Source organism: Merops nubicus, unplaced genomic scaffold, assembly GCF_000691845.1.
Source record: "Merops nubicus isolate BGI_N331 unplaced genomic scaffold, ASM69184v1 scaffold18518, whole genome shotgun sequence".
Classification (NCBI taxonomy): Eukaryota; Metazoa; Chordata; class Aves; order Coraciiformes; family Meropidae; genus Merops; species Merops nubicus.
The window spans coordinates 6,207-33,274 of record NW_008627942.1 but is presented as its reverse complement, the minus strand read 5'-3'; the positions used below and the strand labels follow the sequence as shown (position 1 = coordinate 33,274).

At 45.4% G+C, this 27,068-nt stretch overlaps 1 protein-coding gene across 1 annotated transcript in view; it reads right to left on the bottom strand.

The window, feature by feature from the left end:
- Positions 1–27,068, bottom strand: part of GLG1 (golgi glycoprotein 1) — a 44,919-nt gene that overhangs the window by 12,664 nt on the left and 5,187 nt on the right. Inside the window, exons 4-11 of the mRNA XM_008946519.1 lie at positions 24,525–24,740; positions 17,272–17,475; positions 16,692–16,763; positions 13,342–13,525; positions 10,363–10,577; positions 3,789–3,910; positions 3,054–3,155; positions 1,314–1,467 (exon numbers count right to left, since the gene is read on the bottom strand). Coding sequence (XP_008944767.1) covers positions 1,314–1,467; positions 3,054–3,155; positions 3,789–3,910; positions 10,363–10,577; positions 13,342–13,525; positions 16,692–16,763; positions 17,272–17,475; positions 24,525–24,740 — 1,269 coding nt within the window. The remainder of the gene's footprint in view (positions 1–1,313; positions 1,468–3,053; positions 3,156–3,788; positions 3,911–10,362; positions 10,578–13,341; positions 13,526–16,691; positions 16,764–17,271; positions 17,476–24,524; positions 24,741–27,068) is intronic.

Genomic DNA, 27,068 nt, shown 5'->3' with positions numbered 1-27,068 from the left:
CAAAGCATGCTGGTGGCTAGATTCGGCACTCTAGCCCGCTCCTGGAGAAAGAAGTCAAAGTAGCTCATGCCCTGAACACCAAAAGGGAAGCCCAGAATAAGGTGATAAGAGTTCAGCTCTAATTTCTTCTCAGCAACACCCACTGCAGCGTATCAGAGCCAGCAATTGTCACGACTGAGGAAGAAAAACTGTAGAAAGTCAAGGGATACTGCGATGGTGCTTGTCATACACCAGTCAAAGCTGAAAACTTCATCTATTTAAAAATCCAAACCACTGGAAGTTACCAGCATTTAAAAAAAAGTATCAAGTTGGATTTCAAAGGCTGTTTCAAAATGGCATCTGCTCCCTGAGTCTACTTTCCACAAGAAAAACACATTTTAAAGACCGTTCTCTCTCCAACAGCTTATTTGCAGGGTGGCTATTGATTTCTTTGGTCAGCACTAATATAAAATGGAATTAAAAAGTCTCAACTCAGCAGACTAAGAAACTGCATTAAAAAAAAATTATTCCAAAAAGAGAGATGCTTTCAATCAATACTTGACCTCTGCCACAAAAGACCTTTTAAATCAAGCTGCAGAAATTAATTTTTAAGCCAGGCCATTGTGTAAACCCACCAACTCCTGGGGGTTGTGTACACTACAGTGCCAAGAGAAATGGACACGAGTACCCAGCTGCTTCCAAGGGAGTGTCTTGATAAAGGCAGGAGAGGGCAGCAAACTTGAAAAGAGCAGCTCTGAACCAAATAAATGTGATTATGGTGGATCCCCAGCCTGCAGGGCAGCAAGTCAGATCCCTGCTGTTTTCTTCAAAGACAGCATAAGCCCATTTACCAGTGTGGTACACTCCAAAGAATGGAAAGGATGTTTTACATCAATAGGAAGAATTTAATGGAGTATACTCTGAAGTTGTACTCAAATCAAAATTTAATTAGAAACAGCCTAGGAAAGCTGGGCTAGGAACTCCTGTTTGCATAAAACCAATTTCACAGCTATACTAGCTATCTACAAGGAGTCACATTCCTCTTTGGAAAGACGAGGAGAAGGACTTGCACCGTGTCCAAAAAGACACACAGAAGTTGTCAGCACGCAGCTCCCTTTATCACATCTCCACGGGGTTCTTTTGCCTTGTCAGAACACAACAAACCTTCGAGGCACACCTGAGGAGGAGCTGAGAAGCAATGCAAGCACCACCTAAGGAAAATGCTTCCAAGCAGCTTCCTTGCACTTTTAGCACAGTGTTTCCAACTTCCACACATACGTGCAACCTCTGTATCAGCAATCAAAGAGCAGTGAAAGTTGCACCCTAGCACTTACCCTCCTTCCCTGCTCCTCTGTGCGGTAGGCATGCCTGTACAAGCAGGAGAAAACAGCCCCTGGAGGCATCAGCTCGCTGGTCTCGTTCCAGCCGTGGGTATGGCAGAGACGGGAGGCGTCTCCCTGGCACTTGCGGTAAAGGACCGTATCCAGCCTGCAAACACAAGAGGCATCACCAACATTTTCCTCAAACCTCCAACGGTTTTCCTTTTCCAAAATGCTTCCGAGGCAGAAAAATCCACTCCAAGTTTCATACACTGCCACACCATTCAGCAGCAGCGTCCAACCAGCTGAACCAACAGGTAGCAAACTGCTTGTCGCTCAATTTGGAATCAGCTCCCTCATCTTGAAAAAATACACTAAGATCTTTAATTACAGATTAATTCGTCAACACTTCTCGAAGTGCCTCCCACTCTCTCCTTGGCACGCTGGCCAAATGCTGACGCACGGGAAAAGAAATCACCTCCTTGACGTCCTGAAGCAGCAGAAAGGCAGGTACATACCTTGTGTAATCTCTTACAGGTACTTTGTAGTGCTGCCATTTTGAAATGCCAGTTTGGTCAAAATCTGAGTTAGATTAATTATGGTCTGCTCTGTCAGCTAACTGAAGACTCAGCATCCCTTCCTTTCCCATACTAGAAAGCTGCAGATCCCTTAAGATGTCGTCTAATTACATTAGAGCTAAGTGAGGTATTGCCAACTTTCCACAATGGAAACTTCAGATTTCTACAACACTTTAGAAGGCAAACATCAAGTGATATCAGCAAACACAATTATCTAGATAATGATAAAAGGAGTAAGAAAACCATTTTTACTCTGTTCATCCGTGCTAGGCACGCAGTCAATACAACAGCTTTTATAAGTCAGGTCTAGGAAATGGTGATTAAGAAAGATGAGCTACTGTTGCCCAGGCTGCAATGTGAATTAGAATTATCTCTGCTCCCAGCAAAATGCAAATACTCAGTCTTCCTTCTTCCAATCGCTTAGTTTGTCTCTGGCAATGAACTACCTGCAGGAAACATGGCACAGGGAAGAGAACCAGCAATGAAGTGAAACAGGAAGAGGAGGAAAAAGTGGAATTAAGTATTCTTGTCTACCTATGAAGGCAGTTATTGAGATGACTAAAGAAACCACTACAAAGCCCTAAATTCTCTGGTCCATGAAGCTCTGTGTGTTTTAAAAGCAGAGGGTTCACAGAGCATGTCAGCTCTCAACAACTGGCAATGCTGCAAATTTGGAAGAGAGAGCTGGAAAAGCAGTGCTCCAAAAGGGAGCTAGAGCAGCTCCACAGGCAGTAATGCACCTAGAAAATTTGGAAAAAGGCAGAAAGGGAAGCAGGGAGCCTCTCACACAGAGGCTCTTTGTTATACTTAGTAGCTTGGGTTTTTTAACTCCCATATTGTAGCACTCAGAGCACATGAAACTGGCTGCCACCTGCACAAAAAACAACCTTCAGCTTCAGCATGCTCTGAGAGAACTCTTTTAATTAAAAATGCATTGAATTTCAGAGCTCAAACCCAAGATACTTTTCAGGGTTGCAACATTTCTTAGCAAATACCTGATTTAAGTGGGCATCACACTTACTGTTCTAGATGGATGTCAACACCTTACAGACCTGGCACGCTTTGAAGTCCTCTTTTGAACAAGCCTAAGCTATACCATTTTACAAGGAACTGCTGATGCATACAAACACTACACAAAAGTGTCAGGCGAGGATAAAACTGATTTTACAGCACTCACTTCCAATCACGAGATATAAAATACTGGAGCTCCAGGAGCCTATGTTCACAGTCCTCCACCATCTTCTCAGTATACAAGTGCTCCATCAGGCAAGACAGAATCCTGCAAAGAGGAGAAAAAAGAGAGTTAAGCAATGGGCTGTTATCACCACACAGAGCCTACTTCTAAGAGTTGGTGTTGCCAAATCTGTGGTTCATTGGAAAGACTGCAAAGATGTTCCACAGGGAAGATCTCTCCCTTCCTTCAAGAAGTTTACATCTAAAAGAACTGTGTACCATGTTTGTACCCTCTTAAATTCTATTGGTTTAGTTATCCAAGAAGTATGATATATGAACAAATCACAATCAACATTTGATATAAAATCTGGCTCAGGAGACAATGTGTATCAGACCTGAAGATAGAGGAGACATTTCTCTCTGCAGCACATGCTTGCTGAACTGGCCTCTCAACACTTGCTACTTTCCTTTGCAGTATTGCTGAAGATTTATGTAGGAAGAGAAATGAGCACATGAAATGTTACAAATTTAATCTAAGTGCCTGAGATAGCCCTTCACAAGTGCTAAACCAGCCCTGTTATAAAAATATCAGCAAGAACGAATGGAAAGCTCGGCCCACCCCCCCAACCCTGAACAAAACGTCACTTCTGGACAGGTTTTAGTATCTATACCGGTCAGCCACACAACCTTTGTGGAAGCCCAAGAGAAACAAAGGCCAGTGGTGCCCAGAGGGACCTACATTGGGTCCCCAGAACGTATGTGCTTGCAGGCGGTCTGGATCACCGACTCGCACGCCTCGTTCAGCGCCCGGTCGATGCGGTAATCGGCGCCGGGGTCCGTCTCCTGAATCAGCGTCTGAAGCTGCAAGAAAGAAATTGTGGACAGGGTAACAAATTGGGATGGATCCAAACTACGATGGTAAGATTTGAATATTGTATTTTTGATCCATCCTCAGCCCGCAAGGCTGATGAGACCCAACATGCACATTTGTCACATTTTCACAAAGAGTAGCTACTGCTCCAAGCTGAAACCCAAATCGATGTGTAAAGACTAGTTGCCTAACGACAAACAGAGCTTGAAAGCATTTTTTAAGTTGCCTGGAGAAGACATACAAGTTTCAGTGAAATATAGGATAAAATGTCCCATCCTGCTGGCCCATGAAATCCTTTCCTCGGAGCCATCTGCTCAAGGTTTTGGAAGTCAGGATAAGCACAATTTGGTCGATATCAAACTATTTTTAACAGAGAAAAAGATAAAAATTATGTAATTATTATTAAATAATCTATAATATATACACACATTTAACACAAAAGTAGGGCAGCACATTTTATCTACTTAAGAGAGACCATTACATAAGTGAAAGATGAAAACCAAAACTTTCCAAAGACACAGAGACCAGGTGTGCCGACTTTCAGGGGTAAAGCCCTAACATGACAAAACACGGAGAAGAAAAAAGCATCAGAGAACTAGGGAAAATACAAGCTAGGGCTATTTATCCACTAGGAAGGTTGTAATCAAGAGGCCAGACACAGAGTGCCTGGGAGGAATGGGGCATTTTCTGCGACTCACTCATGGCCAAAGTCAGTTGTGCCCAGCCTCAGCTTCCAGAAGATGCAGGCAGCTTGGAAGAGTGCCATGGAACAGGGACAAGGTGTTGGGTCAAAAAATCTGGGGTTACTTTCACTAAGTAATAGTTTTAAAACAAGGAAACATTTTATAGTAAAGAGACTTGGGTGTTTATGCTAAGAGAACTGGGCTTTTTCAATTTGGAGAAGAGAAGGCTCCAGCTGGGGAGACCTTCTGCGGGCCTGCCAGGACTGCAAGGGGCCTGTCAGAAAGCTGGGGACAGACTTTTGAGCAGGGCCTGTTGGGACAGGACAAGGGGGGATGGTTTGAAACTAAAAGAGGGAGATTGAGACCAGAGAGCAGGAAGAAATGTTTGACACTGAGGGTGGTGAACCCCTGGCCCAGGCTGTCCAGAGAGGTGGTGGATGCCACATCCCTGGAACCATTCCAGGTGAGGTTGGCCAGGGCTCTGAGCAACCTGCTCTAGTTGGGGATGTCCCTGCTCCCTGCAGGGGGGCTGGACTAGATGACCTTGAAATGTTCTTTCCCACCCAAACCATTCCAGGGTTCTATGACAGCAACAACCACCACTTAAACCAAGACCCGAGGAAGAATTCTGCCTACATAATGGTCTGGCCACTTTATTTAATCTGTGTGTGTACAAAAGCATTGGGTTTGAGGTTTTATTCACCCATTTGTCCTTGAGGGAGTAATTCCACTAATGATACTTGATCCCTTTTATATGTAAACATCTGACACGAAGCAATCCCAGCACTTTACATTCAGAGTATTTGCCTGGCTCAGTGTCTCAACATCTCTCAGTGTAAAGTAATTATTGCTTAGATCTAGTCTCAATCTCCCTCTTCTAGTTTCAAAGCATCACCCCTCATCCCGTCCCAACAGGCCCTGCTCAAAAGTCTGTCCCCAGATTTCTGACAGGCCCCTTGAAGTCCTGGCAGGCCCCCAGAAGGTCTCCCCAGCTGGAGCCTTCTCCTCTGCAGCTGCCCAAGCCCAACTCTCTCCTGCTGGGCTCCCAGCAGAGGGGTTCCCCCCTCGGGTCATTGCTGGGGCTCCTCTGGTCCTGCTCCAGCAGGTCCCTGTCTCTGCTGTGCTGAGGACTCCAGAGCTGCCCCAGCACTGCAGGGGGGTCTCCCCAGAGTGGGGCAGAGGGGCGGGATCCCCTCCCTGCCCTGCTGCTCACACTGCTGGGGGTGCAGCCCTGGATATGGGCAATCAAATGGAAGAGGTCCAAGTGCACTCGGTAGAGCAGCTTGGAGGCACCAGATCAGCTCCCAGTGTCTGTCCTGTTTCAGGCACTACTGCAGGACTCCCAGTCCCAACCCTCAACCGCGTGCAAGACGTGCAGCAGCGAGCCAGCTGCCCTCACTGCAGGGGAGAGGGAATCATTTTGGCACCAGTGAAACAAGGGAAGGGTTTATAGGATTTTCCTCCCTCCACAACAAACCCTTGTAGCTGAAAAGCAGCTGGATAAACTCTACAATCTTCTGAACTTTTATCCTGATGCAGAGCTAAATTAACAATTTACTATCAATTTATTAGCTGTATCAGAAATTTGAAGCAGAAATATCTGCTTATGGTTTTACATGCTCAAGGGACTGAACAGAAAAAAAGATGAAACCAGAGCATTGTAAAAGCCACATATTTAAAAACAAACAAACCAACCAAAAAACCACAACAGTTTTCCAGCAGGTCCAGTATAAAATGTTGCTTCCAGTAAGCAACACTACAGGTGCTGGGCACTGCCAGTACAGCTGCAGAGCTTTTAAGGGCTGATGCTCACATTTAAGGGAGACATTTATCTGCAATCTGGTGTCCTACAGCACTGCAGACCCATCCCCTTATGTTACACAGAAAGCCATCGTTCCTCTACCATTTACACAACTTGAGCATTTTGGCAAGTTCCCTGATCAAAAAACAAGACAAAAAAACCCCACACAGCTCTTAGGTGTTTGGGTCTCGATCTAACCAAGAGCACAGAAAATACTGAGCACAGACTCTCATGTGCAAGACCATTCTGGTTGAGATGTCTCACAAGAAATGACCCCCCCTCCCAGATCAAGAAATCAGGGTTTGAGAAGGTATGAGAACACATTTCAGTTTTATATACAAAGAATCACTCATGTTCCTTGTGCAGGAAAGGGTATGAGCAGATACTCTGTCAGGAAGCTAAAATCATGGAGGTCCTTTAGTTATGTTCTGTTGTTTGGGGATTCTTTACGTTGGTTTTGGCAGATGGGCAAACACCTTTCTTTTATAAGGCAAGCAGAATCAGAGCAAACCTTGACAAGATAGGAAAACCAGATCCAAAATAGATGTTCCCCATTCCAGTTTCCTCAAGCAAACCTTCTAGGCAAGGGCGTTTGGTCGTACAGCTTCTGCAATGAAGAATTTCGAGACAAGCCCTACTGCTTGCAGCTAGCCAAGAAATCAAAGTGCTGTATTAGCGTTACCTAATAATACTACTAAAATCACAGTGACAAGTTTTTGACTGCACAGAAAAAGACAATGTCTGGAGACAGGCCCAAAGCACCACAGCAGCACTCTGCTGGGACAGCCCGAAACCAAACACATGGTTTACCTCTGTTTCTGCAGGTGAAAAGGTAGAGATGTCACAGACTAGCAGTTCCATGACCTACAGCCACATCAAAGGTCAACTTTAGAGTAGCAGCACCATGCCACCCCTGGAACAAGAACTGCCCAAGGCCATCAGAAAGCAAGAAACAAGATTAGTCAGCTTTAGCCTACCTTGACTTGGGCTGAAGCCATGTGGAGCAAGCTCTAGCCAGGACACAAGGTAGCAGGAGGTGGCTGAAGCAGCCATTCTATCTGCATATGAGGAGCTACCTGAGATGCAAACTGCTGGGAGCTCCCACTGACATCGCATTGCAGACAAACATTAAGAAGGGCAATCAGTCCGTACTCTTTGGTGCAGTCTGCTTCCAGTTTTTGGGATCCCTGACACAGGTCAATCTTTCCCCCATGAATCAATTTACTGAAGCAGCATTTCTGAGACCATCTGCACGTTTCAAAGACTGACTGAAGTATACTGAGACATGGCAACTAAGAAGCTGAGAAATTAGCTTTGGGAAAGTGTCAGTGGCTCAGCAGAAGCCTGTGAAAAAGGTGCTCTCTAGGTATCCAAAAGGAACCTGAGTAGCTCTCTTTACTATTGCAGAGAACCTCTAACCCACCTTCTTCACAGCCTGTCAACATGGGCCAATCTTGCATGACAGGAGCTTGAGTCCCTTGCACAAGGGCCAGCTGGAAATGTTTCACACAATGCCCTCTTACAAAATCATCTTACAAAGATGATTTACCTACCGTAGAAGATACAAGGAAGAAACTCGTTCTAACACAATAAATCAAAACAGAACAAACCCAGTGACAGCTGAGACAACCATTACCACTCGAATCCAAAAAACATTAATAATACATGATTTAGTACCTCATAAGTTGGCCAAGGAGGCCAGAAGCATCCTGTCTTGGATCAGCAGGGCCAGCAGGACTAGGGCAGGAATCATGCCCCTGGACTCAGCACTGGTGAGGCAAAAACTCCAATCCTGGGGTCAGTTTTGGGGCCCTCACTCCACGAAGGAACTAGAGGGGCTGGAGCGTGGCCAGAGAAGGGCAACAAAGCTGATTGGGAAGGGTCTAGAGCCCAAGTGTGGTAAGGAGCAGCTGAGGGAGCTGGGGGTGCTGAGCCTGGAGCTCAGGGGAGACCTTCTGGCTCTCCACAGCTTCCTGACAGGAGGTTGGAGCCAGGTGGGGGTCAGGCTCTTCTCCCAAGGAACAAGCAACAGGACAAGAGAAAACAGCCTCAAGTTGTGCCAGTGGAGGTTTAGGCTGGACATGATTTCTTCCCCTTGAGGGTTGCCCAGGGCTGTGCCAGGCTGCCGAGGGCAGTGGTGGCGTCCCCATCCCTGGAGGGGTTTCCAAGCTGTGGCGATGTGGTGCTGAGGGACATGGGTCAGTGGTGACCTGGCAGTGCTGAGGGAACACCTGTACTCTATGATCTCAAAGGTCTTTTAAGATCAGAACCTAAACAATTCTGTGATTCCAAGTTGTAGGCAACTACATAATATTGCCATGCTAGTCCTCAGGAATCCAGAACTTTGGAATTTTCATCCTGTTCTTGCAATCATCTATTTCCTTTTGCCTATAAAAATAGAGACAACATATTTTATAAAATGAACACTTAATTTCTCTGCTGTCTTTTGCACAGAGAACAGAACAGAGGTGATTTAACTGGAAGGGGAGCCACAGACAAGCCCAGCTGTTGCATCCACTTACTGCACAAAAATAAAGCAGCAGCTTCAATATAAAAGAACTGAAAAGACACCAACTGACTGATACTTTTTCTCCAAAAGTCTGAAACCTCTTACCAGTTTTGGGGATTTCCTGCCTTCACTTATGACTTGTTCTGAACATGGGCTTCACGATCTTGGAATTTAGTTCTGAGATTAACTGATCTTACAACAGCTTGCAAACAGTCAACTTCTGAGGCAGCAAATTCAATTTAACATTTCAGCAGAAACTAGTATTCAGGTTTTCACACAAATGTTGCTAAGCATAAGTCATGAGCTGCAACTCACCGCAGGGATGACTCAAACTGTTCAGCTGCTGCACCAGTACACCTGGTATTTACACAGAAATAACCTCCATCACAACAGCACCATATTCCTTACCAAAAATTTAAGAGATATTAATTTATCTTTGATAACATACACAAACTGGCAACATTTTGGGCCCAGGCTTTAAGCTACATTTACACTGAAAATTGACCACGGTGGTTCTGTACATTGCAGGAGGGCCAAGAGCACACATCTCCCCCAGTTCCTACACTAGCACTAACATTCCCTAATAACTTTTGGCACTGCTGTCACTTTTCCAAGCTCACAGGCCATTAAAAGCAGGTATTAAGTAGAAACATGTAGTATCACATTAAAAGGGCACTAATTACTGTGAGCAAACATTAAATAATTGCTTTCAATTTAAGAGACTACTAACAGGGTGCATCTGAGCCAGAATGGGGTTTAAAAAAGGCCAAAGAACCATCCTGTTTTAAAAAGCTATTTTGGAGAATGACATTTCTTTCAGCATGTTGTACCTACCTGGCCCTGAAGTTCCATTTACATCATTTAAGCTGAACGAAACTTGAGCAAAAATAAAGCTGAGAGGAGAAGAGCTTTGAGAAGATCTAGTGCATTTTAAGACCTGCCTGCATGTGTTCCTGTGTGACCTGCCCTAGACTAGATGGTCCTGCTCTGGCAAGGGAGGTTGGACTCGATCTCTGGAGGTCCCTTCCAACCCCTAACATTCTGTGATTCAGCAATTTCCAAGGACATGGCATAGGGGGGAAAGGGGAGGAGAGGTAATGGTTCAAAATTTATAAAAAAAGCAAATTTCCCTATATTTTGCACTCAGAAGAGCGTTCCATGACTTGAGAGCAGCTGGAGAAGAATGACTGGTGATCCAGCACAAAATCAAGAGCAAAACAACCAAATATGTATTTTTTGAGAGAAAAAAAACATTAGTTCTGTTGTATTAGATACCAAGTTACACTTGACACCACGGCAACAACCCAACTGCCTCCAGCATTCACTGGTAGCCAGCAGAGCCAACCTGCCCTCAGCAGAACCTCCATGGCAAGGCACAAGGTCAACAGAAAAGCCGCCGAAGCTACTGAGTGAGGCGCCTGGAAGGCAAGAGAAAGGAAAGCATCTTACTGCCTGCTGACAGCTGAGCCCGACGTTGCCCTTCTCGCCCCGCGCCACCTTCATCAGGCAGTGGAGGGTGCGGCCCTTGCGATGCAGCCCGGAGCAGTGGTGCTCGATCTCCCCGCGGCAGCTCAGGATGATCTCCGGGCTCAGCGAGAAGTCCTCCATCAGCATGCGCCGGTAATCCAGCATCTCCCCCTGGCACTCGCTGCTCACCTGTCGACCTGAGCCAAGAGAGGACAAGATGACTTGGTATTAATGCTTAGCAGAGCCCTTGATAGAATCCCAGGCTGGTTTGGGTGGGAAGGGACCTTTAGTAGTCATCTAGTGCAACCCCCCTGCAGGGACATCTGCAACTAGAGCAGGTTGCTCAGAGCCCCGGCCAACCTCACCTGGAATGGTTCCAGGGATGGGGCATCCACCACCTCTCTGGGCAACCCTTCTTGACCTATACTGCCATTATGTTGGAAGAATAGAGATTATGCCCACGCTCTGGACAACACTGGGTCACAACGAACATGCTGAGGATTGAACTAGTTGTATGGTGTCATAGAATCATTATGGTTGGAAAGGACCTCTAGGATCATCAAGTCAAACCTCCATCCCAACATTTCCCTAACCATTAGACCATAGCCTCAAGTGCTTCATCTATGAGTTTTTTGAACCCCTCCAGGGATGGGGACTCCAGCACCTCCCTGGGCAGCCTGGGCCAATGCCTCACCACTCTGCCAGGAAACAAATTCTTCCTCATATCCTATAGAAACCTCCCCTGGTGCAACTTAAGCCCATTGCCTCCTTTCCTATTGCTAGTAACCTGGAAGAAGAGACCAATACCTGCCTCACTACAACCTCCTCTCAGGTACTTGTAAGAGAGCAATGGGGTCTCCTCTCAGTCTCCTCTTCTCCAGACTAAACAACCCCAGCTCCCTTAGCTGGGCTCCATAAGGCATGTTGTTTTCCATCCCTCTCTCCAGCCTCACTGTCCTTCTCTGGACCTGCTCCAGCACCTCAATGTCCTTCTTAACCTATGGTGCCCAAAACTGGACCCAGTACTCCAGGTGTGGTCTCTCAAGTACTGAGCACAGGAGCACGATCACCTCCTTTCTCCTGCTTTTCACACCATTTCTGATCCAGGCCAGGATGCTGGTGGTCTTCTTGGCCACCTGGGCACATGCTGGCTCATGTTCAGTCAGCTATCCATCAACACTCTCAGGTCCTTTTCCAGGGGTTAGTAAATGATGGCAGCTCCCATCATTTAACTGAACCTGTAAAATAGCTGGTTTGTGGATTCAATGAGTGTATTTTAAAAAAAAAAGGATTCCTGGAAGATTAGGAGAACCTCAGTTTGGATTTCACGTTACAAGAGTTGCTTTTGAAGCACAGGAGCTCTGCAGTTCTGTAGCCCAGGTCAGCTTTTCCCCCCTGTGCTCAAGGGCTTTTTTGTTTTCTAGAAGTCACATCTGGTAATTTACCAGCTCAATATGTAATTGGGGGAGGAATTTGTCTGTCAAAACATTTTCTCTGAGGAAAAGGTTTATTCTAGAGCAACACACTTGCTCAGGAAGCCAAAAACCAGAATAGAACATGTTGCCAAGAGTATATACAGAGTGTCTAACAAACCACAGTAGCTGTACAGAAATCTAGCTTTAATAAACACTTAAGATCTGCTATAAGCTTTCATAGAATCTTGGAATGGGTTGGAAGGGACCTTTCAAGGTCATCTAGTCCAGCACCCTTGCAGGGAGCAGGGACATCTGCAACTAGAGCAGGTTGCTCAGAGCTCCATCCAAACTCACCTGGAACATTTCCAGCCTTGGGGCATCTTCCCTAGAGCCCCCATGTAGGCAGGTTTTTTTTTGTTTTTGGTTTTGGTTTTGGTTTTTTTTTTAAATCAAAAGGAAGACACTGGCTTGTTTTGCTATGCTCTACCCCAGCCCCCATCACAACCTACTCGTGTCCAACGCCCCATGCACAGGAGGTCCTACACCCCAGCAGGGGCTCCCAGGCATTACAATGCATGGAATAATTACTGTTCCTCCTGGGCTACCCTTGGTGCACGAGCCACATGCTGCAGAACCTGTTCCACCAGGAAAGTGGAAGTTAATAACTGAAGAGCAGTTTTCCATGTGTAATTCAGGAAAGTATCTGCCCTACCACAGGGAGAAGGAAAGAAAACAACCCACAACTTTTCCCACAAACAGGACACACCATTTCCACATCAGCCAGAAGCAGTGAGTTACTCACAGACGTGCAGCCTGCTGATGGTGGCAGGGCAGCTTTTCCCTCCCTGCCAGAGGCACTGCAGCAACAACCCTTCTGTGCAGATCCAGAGGATGCAATGTGCTGATTTACATGTTATGGCAATTGCACGAGGAACCTTTATCCATACAGGGCCCTCTAATGCCTTTAGGACAGCCACAAGTATTAGGACATCCCCAGCTTACGCCAATTTGAATGGACAAAAAGAATCTTCTCACACCTTCCTTATATATATGACAAATTAGGTAAGAGTGAGAGGAATTAAGACTTTTACCCAAGCTCGTGAACTGCAAGGGGAGAACATCACTTAGAGGACCACGTATCCCTGTCTTTCCCTGAGTGATAATAAAACAATTTGCCTATTGTGTTTTAACCAAGTAGTACATTTAATACTTACTACAGAGAGGAGAAAAAAAAGCTACTTGTGTTTGCACTGAATAGAAGGATTTGTAATTCCACATCATCTGTCCAAGTGGGATTTGCTATTTTGCATTTTAAACTTCTTGCTTGCACAACAGGAGACAGCATCAGAGATTTATTCAGCCATTCAGATCTTCAGAACAACAGTGATGAAAGCACTAGGACGAGGGAAGTAGCCTCTGACATGAAATTTGGAAAGGTTACGTGGAGAAGGGGGCTGTAAATACATGTTGAAGCTGGAGGTCTAAGAGAAGATCTTAAATACAAGGTCCCAGCAAGTTACACATGACTTGATTCAACTCCACTCACCTCTGTGCACAGCAGACTCCAAGCACATGAGCAGATAGGAAAGCCTGGCTTCCCGAGAGCGGGGAAGGTTCTCCACGTTGCAGCGGTACTTCTTCAGGTCACTCTTACAGGACTTTGCCAGCGAGTAGCTGACTTTGTAGTCCTGGGCGATCAGCTTCTGGCGGGTGGTCAGCGCATCACGACACTGCAGGAGACACAACGGGACAGCCAATGAGCTTCCATGTGTGGGGGCAGAGAGCTAGACCTGCTGCTGTGAGGCTTTCAAGCTGTGTTTGGAAAGCTCATGGATTCATAAGGCTGGTTGGGGTTGGAAGGGATTTCTCAAACTCATCTAGTGCAACCCCCCTGCTGGGAGCAGGGACATCTGCAACTAGAGCAGGTTCTCCAGAGCCCGGGCCAACCTCACCTGGAATGGTTCCAGGGATGGGGCATCCACCACCTCTCTGGGCAACCTGGCACAGGGGCTCACCACCCTCAGCATCAAACATTTCTTCCTGCTCTCTAGTCTCAATCTCCCTCTTTTAGTTTCAAACCATTCCCCCTCATCCTGTCCCAACAGGCCCTGCTCAAAAGTCTGTCCCAAGCTTTCTGACAGGTGGGGAAGTCCTGAGAGGCCCGCAGAAGGTCTCCCCAGCTGGAGCCTTCTCCTCTGCAGGCTGCTCAAGCCCAACTCTCTCCTGCTGGGCTCCCAGCAGAGGGGTTCCAGCCCCCTGGATCATTTCTGTGGCCTCATCTAGACCCACTCCAACAGGTCCATGTCTCTCCTGTGCAGAGGTGACCGATGATTAAAAATTCATGAATTGAAGTCAGACTGCAGCTAAATTTCATTTGTCTCATGGAAACCACACTGTTAACAATGCAGACACAGGTCAACAGATCAAGGGTTTTCAAGACAGCAGCTCTCTGCAGAGCACTTCTTAAAAATGCACATTCATCCGGCGCTTTGTGACGAGCCACGGCCGAGAGCGTGACTCACTCTGGGTAACCAGGATCACTCGCTGACATTTATCCCAGCTGGGGTACATGCTCACCCCATGCCCTCAAGAAACAATCCCTTCCAGTCGCATTTACAAAACAGTGTCCTTTGGATTTGTTCTGCAACGTGCTGAACAGATGACAGCAGATACAGCAGCCGAGCCGTGGGAATTGCGAGCGGTTTTCCACAACTGGTGGGGCTCACGAGGATGTGCTGTGGCCAAACCTCAACCCAGCAGCTGCAGGAACAACCCTCTGAGTTCCATCCAAAATTAGTGCCTGTAAAAACACTGCTACGCTTCATAGCTTTTAGTTTAAATTATACAGAAATTAAAGCCAAGGGCTGCAGATAATTCAGAATAGCTCAGGCAAATTTGTCCATTCTCGGCCTATTTGGAAGGAAGAAAAACTCTGCATGTGTTGGGGGGGAGACCAGGGAGTAACTGCAGCAGAGAAGCACTAGAGCCCTCTCCCATTCCTTACATCAGGGCTTTCACTTTTCTCCCCATCCTACTGCAGGACCTGGAAAACCCTGCTCCAAGATATTCCCAACCTCTCCTTTATGCTCATGTCTCTGTGCCACGATTGGGACTTTGTGACTGGACAGTCTCTGGGCACAGAGGGATAGAGGCTGGATGAGATACCTCATCCCCCAAGCAGCAGAAGGTCGAGTGCAGCCAGGCAACCCAGCCAGAAGAGCAGTTTTGGATGACACCAAGCAAGCCACACAGCAGGCAGCTACTATCAGCTCCACGCGTACGCAGCAGTTCATGTCATCAGCAAGGAGGAACTTTTTCCTGAGTAGCAGCTTCTACAGAACTAGAGACTTTGCAGATGGTCCAAACTTCACAGCTACAGGAGTGAGAACTACATTTTGTGTTCTTCCTGCTCTGCAAACTGTACCCTTAGAGTATCATAGAATAATTTTGGTTTGTAGAGACCTTTAACATCTTTGAGTCCAACCGTTCCCCAGCACTGCCAGGTCCCCACTGACACGTGTCCCTCAGCACCACATTTCCATGGCTTGGAAACCTCTCCAGGGATGGGGACTCCACCACTGCCCTGGGCCGCCTGGCACAGCCCTGGACAACCCTCAAGGGAAAGAAATTGTTCCTCGTGTCCAACCTAAACCTCCCCTGGCACAACTTGAGGCCGTTTCCTTATGTCCTATTGCTTGTTCCTTGAGAGAAGAGCCCAACCCCCACCTGGCTCCAGCCTCCTGTCAGGAGCTGTGGAGAGCCAGGTGGTCTCCCCTGAGCCTTTTTTGCTCCAGGCTCAGCACCCCCAGCTCCCTCAGCTGCTCCTCACCACACTTGGGCTCTAGACCCCTCACCAGTTTCTCTTTACCAAGTCATCTACTACAGCTTTTTCTAACCTCTCAGCCTGTTATATTCACATCTTAGACAGCAGACCATAGAAAGGACCCGTGGAAAACAAACCAAAAAAAGAACAACACACCTTCCCTGTACAGCCAAAAGCAGGTTAACAAAAAACAAGAGTCCATTTCAGGAACGCACTTGTACAAAATGAAGCTTTGCTCCAAGCTGTCAAGAAAGACTCTGTTTTGAATCTCTTAATTTGGCCCCAGCTTTCAGATAGCCAACACATTTAAAGAAAAGGAAATTACTCCAATCCCTCCAGGACTTTGAATTGGGTTCCTTCAGTGCACTTCTTGGAGGAGGGCTTTATAGACATCCATCTTCATAGCCTTTTGGACAGAGGACTTAACTCCATATAAACCCAAACATTATGATTCTGCTTCCAAAATCACTGAAGGCATTTGCTGCCTTCCCAAAACACCTACACCAACACAAGCTGTTTCCAGGACTGGCTTTTCAGAACAACTTTCTCATGGTTGAAAACCACATCTTCAGGAAAAACGCAAGTAAAATATGAGAAACTGAATGGGGCATCTTTCCTCACAGAATTCACTGATGCATAGTCACTCATAGCCTTGAAACCAGAAGTGAAACACTGGCAGCTTCCCGTGCTGAGGCATTTGGGTGGTTTGTTTCTAATCTGGACCTTAGGACAGCATTTATCCAAGGCTTTCCAGCATAGTGCAACTTCTACTTCAAACCCTGCATCACAGTGCTACCACGTGAGCTCTGTACCTTCCCAAATTACTCACCCAAAAGCTTTCATTTATTTAAATCCTTAACTGCAAAGGCTGTAACTTGAGGACAATGAATTTAAGTTGTAGCACGTAGCTGGAAACACAAAGATATCAAAGCAAATGCATCTGTTAAAGCAGTCAGTTATCCGACCTCGTAGATGATGGATGTTCCTCAACACGGGGAAAGAATAATGTAACCTGGACTGATGTACGACCTGATGATTTCTGCATTAAGGATTTTTCTAAGACAGATACCCACCTTTTCACTCATTGATTCTTCAAACTTGTGATTAAAGAGGCACTTGTAGACTCGGCCTTCCCCAGCCTGTGTCTGTGAATGAGAACAGTAACATTTGCCATTAAAGATAAAGACTTGTAATGCTTAACAAGCAGGCTAAACTACACCCAAAGAGATTAAGTTTTAAAATTAGAAAGATATTGAAGTTAATATTTCTAATGACACTGAAAGCTTCTATGCTATAAAAGTCTTTTAAATTTTTATTGCATTAAAAAATAATATATAATTCTCTGTTTGCGTTCAGCACCCTTTCAGCAAGAAGACACTCAGCTGGCACTTAGCTCTGCTGCCTCCTCCCCATTTGAGTCGTTCCACACCCTGTCACACCATCTCTGATGCCCATTAACCCATTTCTGCCAATTCAGTTTGTCACCCCCATGGAACTGATGCTTGTTTGTTGGGCAAGTGAATTTAATACCAGATTTACTGCCAAATGACAGCTACAAGGTGCCTGTTTTCAGCATTACACGACCTCACTCAGTGGTTCTGGGTTTTTTTAACTGGATTGCTGTAGAAGAGAAGGCAAGAGGGAACTACTCACGTTCTCACAGAACCGTTCTCTGTCATCTCGACATGCGAAATAGAGGTGCCGGTCCAAGTGGAAGTCATCTGAGGAGAGCTCAGCTACACGAAGAATTGCTTTCTTACACTGATCAGAGACCTGAATTCGAGGATCAGTCTCCTCTGCCTCTTTTACCAGGCCTTTTTCCAGACATGCCACCACCTCTCCTTGTGAGTGGGCATCCTACAGGAGAAGAGCAAGACGACATCTGTAAGCAACAACTTACGTAACCAAGCGATCTGCGATTCTGGATAAGCACCACATCCATTAAGCAACAAACAAATCATCTACATATAAACTTCCAAAAGTTCAGCCTAAACTGCAGAGGCAATTTAGAGGAGGCAACAGTTAATATCTGTACTACCCACACACTTTATACACCACCACTCTGCTGATGGCCACCGTGAAATCCTCTCCTCCAATGCTCTGGGTTTATTTTAATGTGACTTAATGAGATTATCACTACTTAGTCACACTGCTCAGAGCAGTTTACCAAAACAGCCAAATTATCTTTAATCTGACATAGCTCTCTTTGCACCATGGCAACAGCAAGCAACAGCATGGCATAAAGAGCATATTTGGAGAGGGAAAAAAATCAGTTTCTCCATGCAGAGATGAGCCTTCAGTTTGGGTGGTGATAATTAGTGATGCTAAAAAGGCCACAAAGGAGCTTGGACTCACGTAGGCTTCTAGTAGTGCTAATTCCTCCATTAAGGGACTACAAAATAGTCAACGCATTCAAGAGTAGGCGAAGTCTTGGCCAAAGCAGTTCTGGCCCAATACTGTACGCTGTGTCCATGGCCCTGCAAGCCTGAAGATGCCTTTGGACTACAACCAGCGACTGGCAATAAATGCAGAGAGCCTGTGTTTTGAAAGCCCAGAAGAGGCAAGGCTGTGCTCCACTTACTTTCCTACACACTACCTATACTTTCAGAAATGGAATCATATCCCTTTTATACCTCTGATTCCTCTAACAAGAACTCTTCCGGAACAGATCTCCTGAAGCTTCTGCGGGTTCTTCTTGTGAAGAACACCTTAACTTATGCTGCTCTGCTGTGAGAGAATATTGCCACTAAACTTAAAACAGGTTATCTGGAGTATACAAGACATCAGCCTGGCATTGGCAGTACCCATTTAGGAGACACCCCTTCAGCTCACCCTGTCACAGAGAGTCATCCACTGCTGTGCAGCAGCACGAGTAAGAAAGCAGTGTCCATGAAACGTGACCACAACTACTCAAAGCCTTCCATTTCTTTTCCAGCTCTATTACAAGCAGAACAGTCCAATTAAAATTGGGCACACAGCCCAGAAGTATCATCAGTTTAAAAGGGCCAAAAGTAGTTTTCCTCTTAAAAAACAAAACAAAACAGCCCAAACTACACACCCCAAAACTCCACATTTTGGTTTGCTTCTTTCTTCAACTGGGAACTGGCCAACTCCACATGCTGGCCAGATATCAGCATCTTTGAAGAACTATAATTATCTATCAACAGTCCCTTCAGGACCAAACCCAAAAGGGCTCTGAGGAACACTAGTTAGCAGCACATTCACCACATCACTGAAAATGGTCATGAATCCACAGCCATGTCAAACACAAATACTGTTCTGCAAATCACTGTGGTCAGTCATAGGCAATAATCACAACCAAGGAGCTGGCAAGCATAAATGACTGAGAACAGCCCTTTTAAGCTCCTCAGGCAGCTTTATGCTCCAGCCTAGGCGAAGCAGCAGCTAAGAGGCAAGGCAGGCCAAGATTCCTCTCATTTACCTGCAGCTTCCCCTTGCAAGCCAACAAGGAAAGCACAAGGCAAGTTTTTCCTGCCAGGAAAATTGGAAGTTTCCTGGTTTCTTGCAGCGTGGGTCTGGATTCCTGGTCAGAGTCCTACTATCTACGAAAACAAACCTATTTTGAATAGTCTAGTCAAATTTCCATATGCTGAACGTTTACTGTTCCATTTCAGTGACACAACATGAAATGACTCATTTATTGCATTACTCTGCAAATATAATTTTTACGTTTGGGTAGATCATCTTGCAGTGCTGCCTACTCTGCTGCCCTCTATTACAGCAATTTTAAAACACGTGAGACTTAACAGAAACACAAACGAGTCAACACAGCTAGCTTCTAGAAGATGCAGTCCTGCTCTTTCTTCCTACATCCAAGCATTCACAAGCCTTCTTGTGCTGTTAGTGTTCCCATGCCCACTTGATGCTTTTTGGGAGATTTACTGACCTAATCTGGGGGTTGTTTTGGGGCAGATCAGGTACCCGAGTGCTAGTGCTGAGTAGTTAAGCCAGCTTAAGGTCCTAACTCTTCATCGCTTCAAAAGTGCATGAAGGCAGGCATGCTACTGGCCAGAGTATAAATGGGACTTCACAAACGTGTTTTAGAGAAATACCACTTTAAGCTTTAATGACAGACTATCACCCACCGTACTTAAGATTGTACAATCTCTTTGGGCAGACTGGAAGAGAAAAATGGCTGCACTCAAGCATCACCTTCTACAGCACTTGGCTAGCACAAGTTTGACAGGCTCATCCTAATCATAGAATAGCTTAGGCTGGGAAAGACCTTCAAAATCGAGTCCAACCATCAGCCTCACTCTACCAAGTCCACTGCTAAACCATATCCCTCAGCACCACATCTCCACGGCTTGGAAACCCCTCCAGGGATGGAGATTCAACCACTGCCCTGGGAAGCTTGAGACAGAGCTTTCAGTGAAGACATTTTTCCTCATATCCAGCCTAAACTTCCCCCTGGCACTTGAGCCCATTTCTTCTTGTCCTATCATTTGTTCCTTGGGAGAAGAGCCCAACCCCCACCTGGCTCCAGTCTCCTGTCAGGGAGCTGTGGAGAGCCAGAAGGTCTCCCCTGAGCCTCCTTTGCTCCAGGCTCAGCACCCCCAGCTCCCTCAGCTGCTCCTCACCACACTTGGGCTCTAGACCCTGCCCCAGCAGCTTTGTTGCCCTTCTCTGGCCACACTCCATCCCCTCAAGGTCCTTCTGGGAGTGAATGGCCCAAAACTGAGCCCAGGATTCAAGGGGCAGCCTCCCCAGTGCCCAATACAAAGGGATGATCCCCACACAGTTCTCTTGAAATTGTTGCCTCACTATCACTATCAACCTTAAACAGAGAATTTTAACTGAAGTTTGCCAAGATCTGTTAAACATACTATATAATAATTACCTAGTCTGGAGTGCCTTGTAACTCTGTGCAGTTTTATGAAATGACACATTTAGATCCACAAAGGATAAAAGCAGCTTTCCAGTATTGTCCTACAGAACTCTGATCCACAGGAAAATGGAACTAAGTTCTAAATGTGCACAAGCAAACCCCCTCCAGTACAACACTTTGGGAGATTTTCATTCCTGTGGCCAGAATTAAAACACCAGGCATGTGGCTTTAGGTCAATACAGAATTCTAAAAATCTCATTCTTTCTATTCATTTTCCATCAAACAACTCCCCCCCAGATATAGTTTAGGCTTTGCAATACTTGGATTTTTTTTTTCATTTTCAGAAGCTCCCCCAGAGAAGACTTGATCCTGTCTGAAACCTGACATGCCTCGAGTTCAGGACTCTTCTAGCTTCAGACTTGCAGAGGGAAGCTAGAAAAATGACCAGAAAAGGAGTCAAGATTAGGAAGGAGCAGCAGGCAGGAGAGTAAAACATAACCTGTCTTAGCAGCACCACACTTTGCACTGACCAGCCGTGATGACCTGCTGGAGCCAGAGCAGCCAGGCTGTGGAAACCACCCAGTAGATCTACTGGGAGTCCCAGTTTGGCACTCCACCGAGCTGACTGGACACCCACTGTGTACAGTACTTCTATGAAACTATGGATAGAGTGAGAGCAACTGCACTTGTAAACACTTAGGGGTGAAGAAAGGCAAGATAACTATGATCTCCTAATTTGTATTTTTTTTTTTTAGGCATCTTGAAATCACTATGATCTGGTAAAGTACTACAAGAGGTGGGCAATCGACACTTGTGCAGCCTTCATAGGGCAAATAATCAACTCCAGTTCAGCTATCATGGCTAAATCCAGCATCCAGGACACCACACACTACCCACTAATGGACACAATCCTAAAGATTACTGGTGTTGGGAAAGCAGCTCACTCTGATAAGCAGCCTAAGAAGAAAAGCTCCATTGCAATTACAAATTTAATTTCAAATTAGATCCTTATTGCATTAAGACAAAGCAAACCTTAAATTTCAGGCGACCAAATTCATTATAAAGCACAACAGCCAACTGGAAAAGTGACTGAAACTACTACTAAGTATTTCTCCACAAACTGGAAGAAAAAAGGAAAAAAGAAGCAACCCCACAACACAGGCACACTGCAAAACTTAGGCTGTAGATGTGTAATTTGAAAGCATTTTCTGCTCTACACAGTAAAATGAAGTTTACAGTTGGACTGAGGCTTCTAAGCTGGACTTTATTGCTCATACAAGGCAGAGAAACAACAAGAAACGTGGACAAGAAAGCAGAGAAAACACCACATCACAAGCAATAAGCCCAGGAGGAACAGAATTCAATTAGGAAGTAGAGAGCAAGGTAAAAAAAGGGAAGTACTAAGAAGTCAGCTAGTAGAGGAGCTTCAAGAAGCAACGTAACTCCAGAATCCCTACTGAAGTGCCTTTCAGAGATGAAAAAGCCAGTTTATCCCAGTTACTACGATGGAGCACCCATACTGCAATCTGCTAGCAGCCTGGGGTAGATGGAGCAGTGGCCTCACAGTGCTTATCTCCACTAAAAGAATTAAGATAGATGAATCTCTTCCTTCATCCTCCTCCTCAGGTGTCCAGGTCCTATCTATTAAATTTGCAGTTGCGTTCAGTTGCACAAAAGTGTAATGGCTGTTTCTTTACAGGCAACTCTCCGAAGCTGCAGTATGGGAATAAAACCTGAACCAGCATCTGAGGGGAGTAAATTAGATGAGATTTCTCCAGAGCAGCAAAGGGATAGAAGGGAACACCAACAAAAGAAATGCCTGCATAGCCATTTATAGCTGTTTCCATAGCAGTACAAAATACTTCAGTTGCTTCAAGTGCCAAGGTTGACAGCATGACAAAAGGAACCACGTGACAGGCTGCAACGGTTTCACAAACCAGGGGAAAATATTCTGGGTTGGGTCCCAAGAAAGCGAGGACGCACCAAACTAACCCCCATAAGAGGTTGTTAGCGACTCACTTCACTATCCCACAGAAGTTTGGTGACCCAAAGTTTGTGTTTGTTCCCCATTCCCAGATGCCCTGTGACTTTATCCCCCTTGCCACCACCCTCACCCTTCTTCGCCCACATTCACTTCATGCTACTGGAGCCTTCAGAGCTACCACAAACAATTTATTTTCATTTGGTCAAGCCACAGATAATGCACAGACCTCACATCCAGGACTCTCCTGTTACACTTCTGATTTAATACTGACTGCTAAAAGCATTTTTCATTTCAAGAGGTCCTTCAGGCCAGGATTAGAAGACAGCCTTAGCTTTAGCTGTTACTAGTCCAAGCCTGTGGTGCCTGCAAGTTCCTCCCACTTCTACGTCTGCTTTTGTTCTTCTTGCTTTCTATTGTTCAGCTAAGTCTTCTGGAACACATTAGCACTTAAATCTAACAGGCTGTGGATGTGAAGCTGCTTACAGAAGCTAACATCTCAAACGACTAGGAAAACTTTACGTTTTTAAACCAAAATTATATATTTTTGGCTGAATCTCTTCACCTTCTCATTAATAGCTGATTTAAAAGACTAATTCCTAAAAGCGTTAAAAGCTATAATTTAAATGCACTGTAAAAAGTTGATAGGTTAATTTTAACTTTATCCCTAAACATAAAAACCTCCCGTAATAGCAGGCACCCATTCCTGCAGCACTGCATAATTGCTGCCTGCCTTAGCTGTGCTGAAGTAGATGGGAAAGACAGGGCCTTGAAAATAACCGCACATCTAGTCACCACTAACTGTTCTTTGCTTAACCTCCATTTAAGTCTCATGTGGCAAAAGAACATTGACTTAGTGTAAGACCAGTGTAGTGTTAGTGAGTCTGTACTACTAAAATATGACACTAGGTAAGAGGTGTCCTTCAGTTGTTATCAGGTGGGCAGCAGAAAAGGGAAGCAAACAGATGAAAGCTCCTGATACAGTCTATCACAGAACCCTGGAGTCATTTCAGTTGGAAAACACCTTCAAGACCAAGTCCAACCATTCCCCCAGCACTGCCAGGTCCCCACTGACCCATGTCCCTCAGCACCACATCTCCACAGCTTGGAAACCCCCTACAGGGCTGAGGACTCCACCACTGCCTTGGGCCACCTGGCACAGCCCTGGACAACCCTCAAGGGGAAGGAATTGTTCCTCAGGTCCAACCTAAACCTCCCTTGGCGCAACTTGTGGCCATTTCTCCTTGTCCTATTGCTTGTTCCTTGGGAGAAGACACCAACCCCCACCTGGCTCCAACCTCCTGTCAGGGAGCTGTGCAGAGCCAGAAGGTCTCCCCTGAGCCTCCTTCGCTCCATGCTCAACACCCCCAGCTCCCTCAGTTGCTCCTCACCACACTTGGGCTCTAGACCCTTCCCAATCAGCTTTGTTGCCCTTCTCTGGCCACACTCCAGCCCTTCAATGTCCCTCCTGCAACAAAGGGCCCAAAACTGACCGCAGGATTCGAGGGGCAGCCTCCCCAGTGCCCAGTTCACAATCCCTGCCCTAGTCCTGCTGGCCACACTAGTGCTGATTCAAGCCAGGATGCTGGTGGCCTTCTTGGCCACCTGAACACACTGCTGGCTCATGCTCAGGTTCAACTACAGCCCGAGAAAGCAGAAAAGCTTCAAGCATAGGCTACATCAGCCTGACAACCTTCTTGCGTCAGACCCGACCAGGCTGGGAAATAAGTCTGGGAAAAGTTTTACTTGAATCTATCGCTGGGATCCGTCAGAGCGAGTCAGGCGTGACAGAGCGTGACCAAAAAGACAATACCTACAAGCTCACCTGGAGTGTGGCACAGAAAGACAAATGAAAGTCGTCTCTGAACAGCAGTCCCTCTGAGAGGCAAAAATGCATATTTATTACAAAGGTACTCCACAGAACTGGGACATCACCCTTTGCAGACAGATGAGATGTGCTGTGTATTTCCTCAGGTGCAAGTACGACAAATGCTATTGCAGAGCCTCCACAAAACTGAATTTCCTCACTGAAAGACTTTCAGAAGCCTATTGACAATCTACATGTTCTCTGGATACCTTTTCTCCAGGTCGAATGCTGCCACATTTCAGGAGATTGATGTCAGCCTTGCAGTCATCCATGAAGCCACAGATCAACCGAAAATCGCTGAAGATAATGGCTGTCATTTTAGTGATGTACTGATGGCACTGGTACTCCGTGATGTTGCCTCTGTGATCCACCAAACAGGACACCAAGAAGCCTTTACCAACAGGTTCATCTGCACACTCCTTGATCTGTTTGGAAAAAAAGAAAATAATAAAAAGGCAGTAGCTGCAGCTAAAAAGAAATCCTCAAAGAAACCTGCATCTGTAGCTTCAAAATCTGCTGGCAAAGAAACCCTCAAGGCTTTAGTTTGATTTTCAGTAAGTCAGAATGCTTGAAAATACTTCAGAAATCAGAAATACCTCATGTGTAGCAGTATTTGAAGAAAGCAAATGCAGTGACCTTGAGGATTAGATACTCTCTTGCTCAATAATCATCTTTCATAATAATCACACTGAACCCCTGCAATCAAGTGGATTTGCAGGAAAAATGCTAGTTTGACAAAGCTTTATTTAGAAAACTGAACGTATTACAACATCACTGACTCATTCTTGCAGCCCCATTAGCCACCTGACCTCATACAATATAACATTTTGGCTAGAAGTGAGACCGATTCAGAAGTCAACACAATATTTATTGAACTGCTGATAGTTCTCTGGAAGCTGAAGATTACTACAGAGGAAAATCCTCATCAGATTAGATTTTATCAGGCTCTTATAGGAATTGATTGTTGGTACTAAACTATTTCACTCAACTGTCTGAATAAAAAAAAAAAAAAATTAAAAATCATGGCTAACAGAAGCTGAAAGCTGTGCAGGGATTGTAAAAGCAGTGGACAAGATCAGACAGGTCCCCAGTACAAATCCCAGCCCCTGCTGCTCTGGGAAGCAGATAAGGCCAAAACCTTTGGAAGGAGAAGACGCAGGCAGTTCAGACAGCACCTTTCCAAAGGAAGCGGAGAACATGGTTACTTATCGGTTAAGGATGCTCCCTGAGGAATCCTGCAACAGGAGCAGCACAATGCCTTGCTCCAAGGAGCTCCAAGGAGATCACACAGACTCTTTTTAACCCTGGGAAGCCCATGGTGAAGCACCTGCCCAGCTCTGGTGTCCCCTGTTCTGGGATACGTTGAGAACTGCAGCCATGCTGATGCAGAACGGATGCTCCACAGCCAGACACTGAAGCTCAGTGGCGACAGCTCTTCAGGCAATAGATACATGCGTTGACTTGATTACATCAAAGGTTTGTTCCTGTATAAATACCAAGGGACTCATCCATCTCCAGACAGATCCATGGCAATCAATAATGCAGGCAGGTTCCTACACCAAGGAAGGGCTGCACTAAACAGGCAGGGAACCATTTCATCAGGTCTCAAACACCAAGTTGGAATGTTTATACTGAAAATTTTAAAAGATGGAGAGCTATCTCCACAAAGATACTTTCTAATTCAAATAAGAATCAACTCAGGGCATCCTCAACAGACTTCTACAGGATAGACTAGATGAATAAAACAGATCTCTCCCCGTCTCGGTTCATGAGGTCACTACTTTCTATATAACAAATAGAACAGGAAACATTTTAAACACCATTTTTTGAAGGCAGATGTAGGCTGGTAGAATATTTTATACTTAAACCATACAGCTATTAGAAAAACCACAGTTACTAAGGTCAAAGTAATTGTTCCAGGGAAGGCATAAAATCCATTTTGAAGTGAAAACCCGTGTTATTCCTTGCAGGGTGAAATGGAGCAAGTTGCACAAGCTCTCTGAGAAAGCTGCATCGTTGGTTTGGCCCGACGTCAGCTCAAGTCCCACCAGCCAAACCAGCACACAACAGCAATGTGCTAGGTTTGGAAGAGCCTGGTTTTGGAAACAGCCCCAGAGCTCCATAGCCTAAGCCAGTGAACTGCATAAAAGAGCAAGCAATTAGGTTATTGCTTGGCCACTTCTGAAACCACCACTGTTATCTGGTAGCCAACTCTCCTAAATTATTGCTAGAACTTATAAAAATCCCAACAGCTGAAAAAGTTGCTATTTAAAATCTAGGTTTAGCTGATACAATGAAAGGTGGACTTCTCAGAATGTACCTAGTTGGGACAGTCATCAATTCACAATTGACTATTTTTTTGAAATTACTCTTTTAGTTGTATTTTGTTCTTCATGAAAAGGAAAACTTAAAATCAGAGCTCAGCCACCAGCAAGAAAACACCTACCTGATAGTGTAGAATTAATGAAAAATATTAAGAAGACACCTACCTTTTAGTGTAGAATTAAAGAAGAATATTAAGGAGCTAATACTGTATGTTAGCAGTACATTCCCCACTAGATATGTTAGTTTTAAAGAGTGTTTTAGAAATATTTTTTTTTTTAATTAGTGGAACAGTTTAGGTACCTGCCTCAGTATTAAGTATCAGAAGAACACACCCATCAGACTGCTAAAAACATTTTCAAGAATGTTTTGGTTGGAAGGGATCTTTCAAGGTCACCTAGTCCAGCCCCCCTGCAGGGAGCAGGGACATC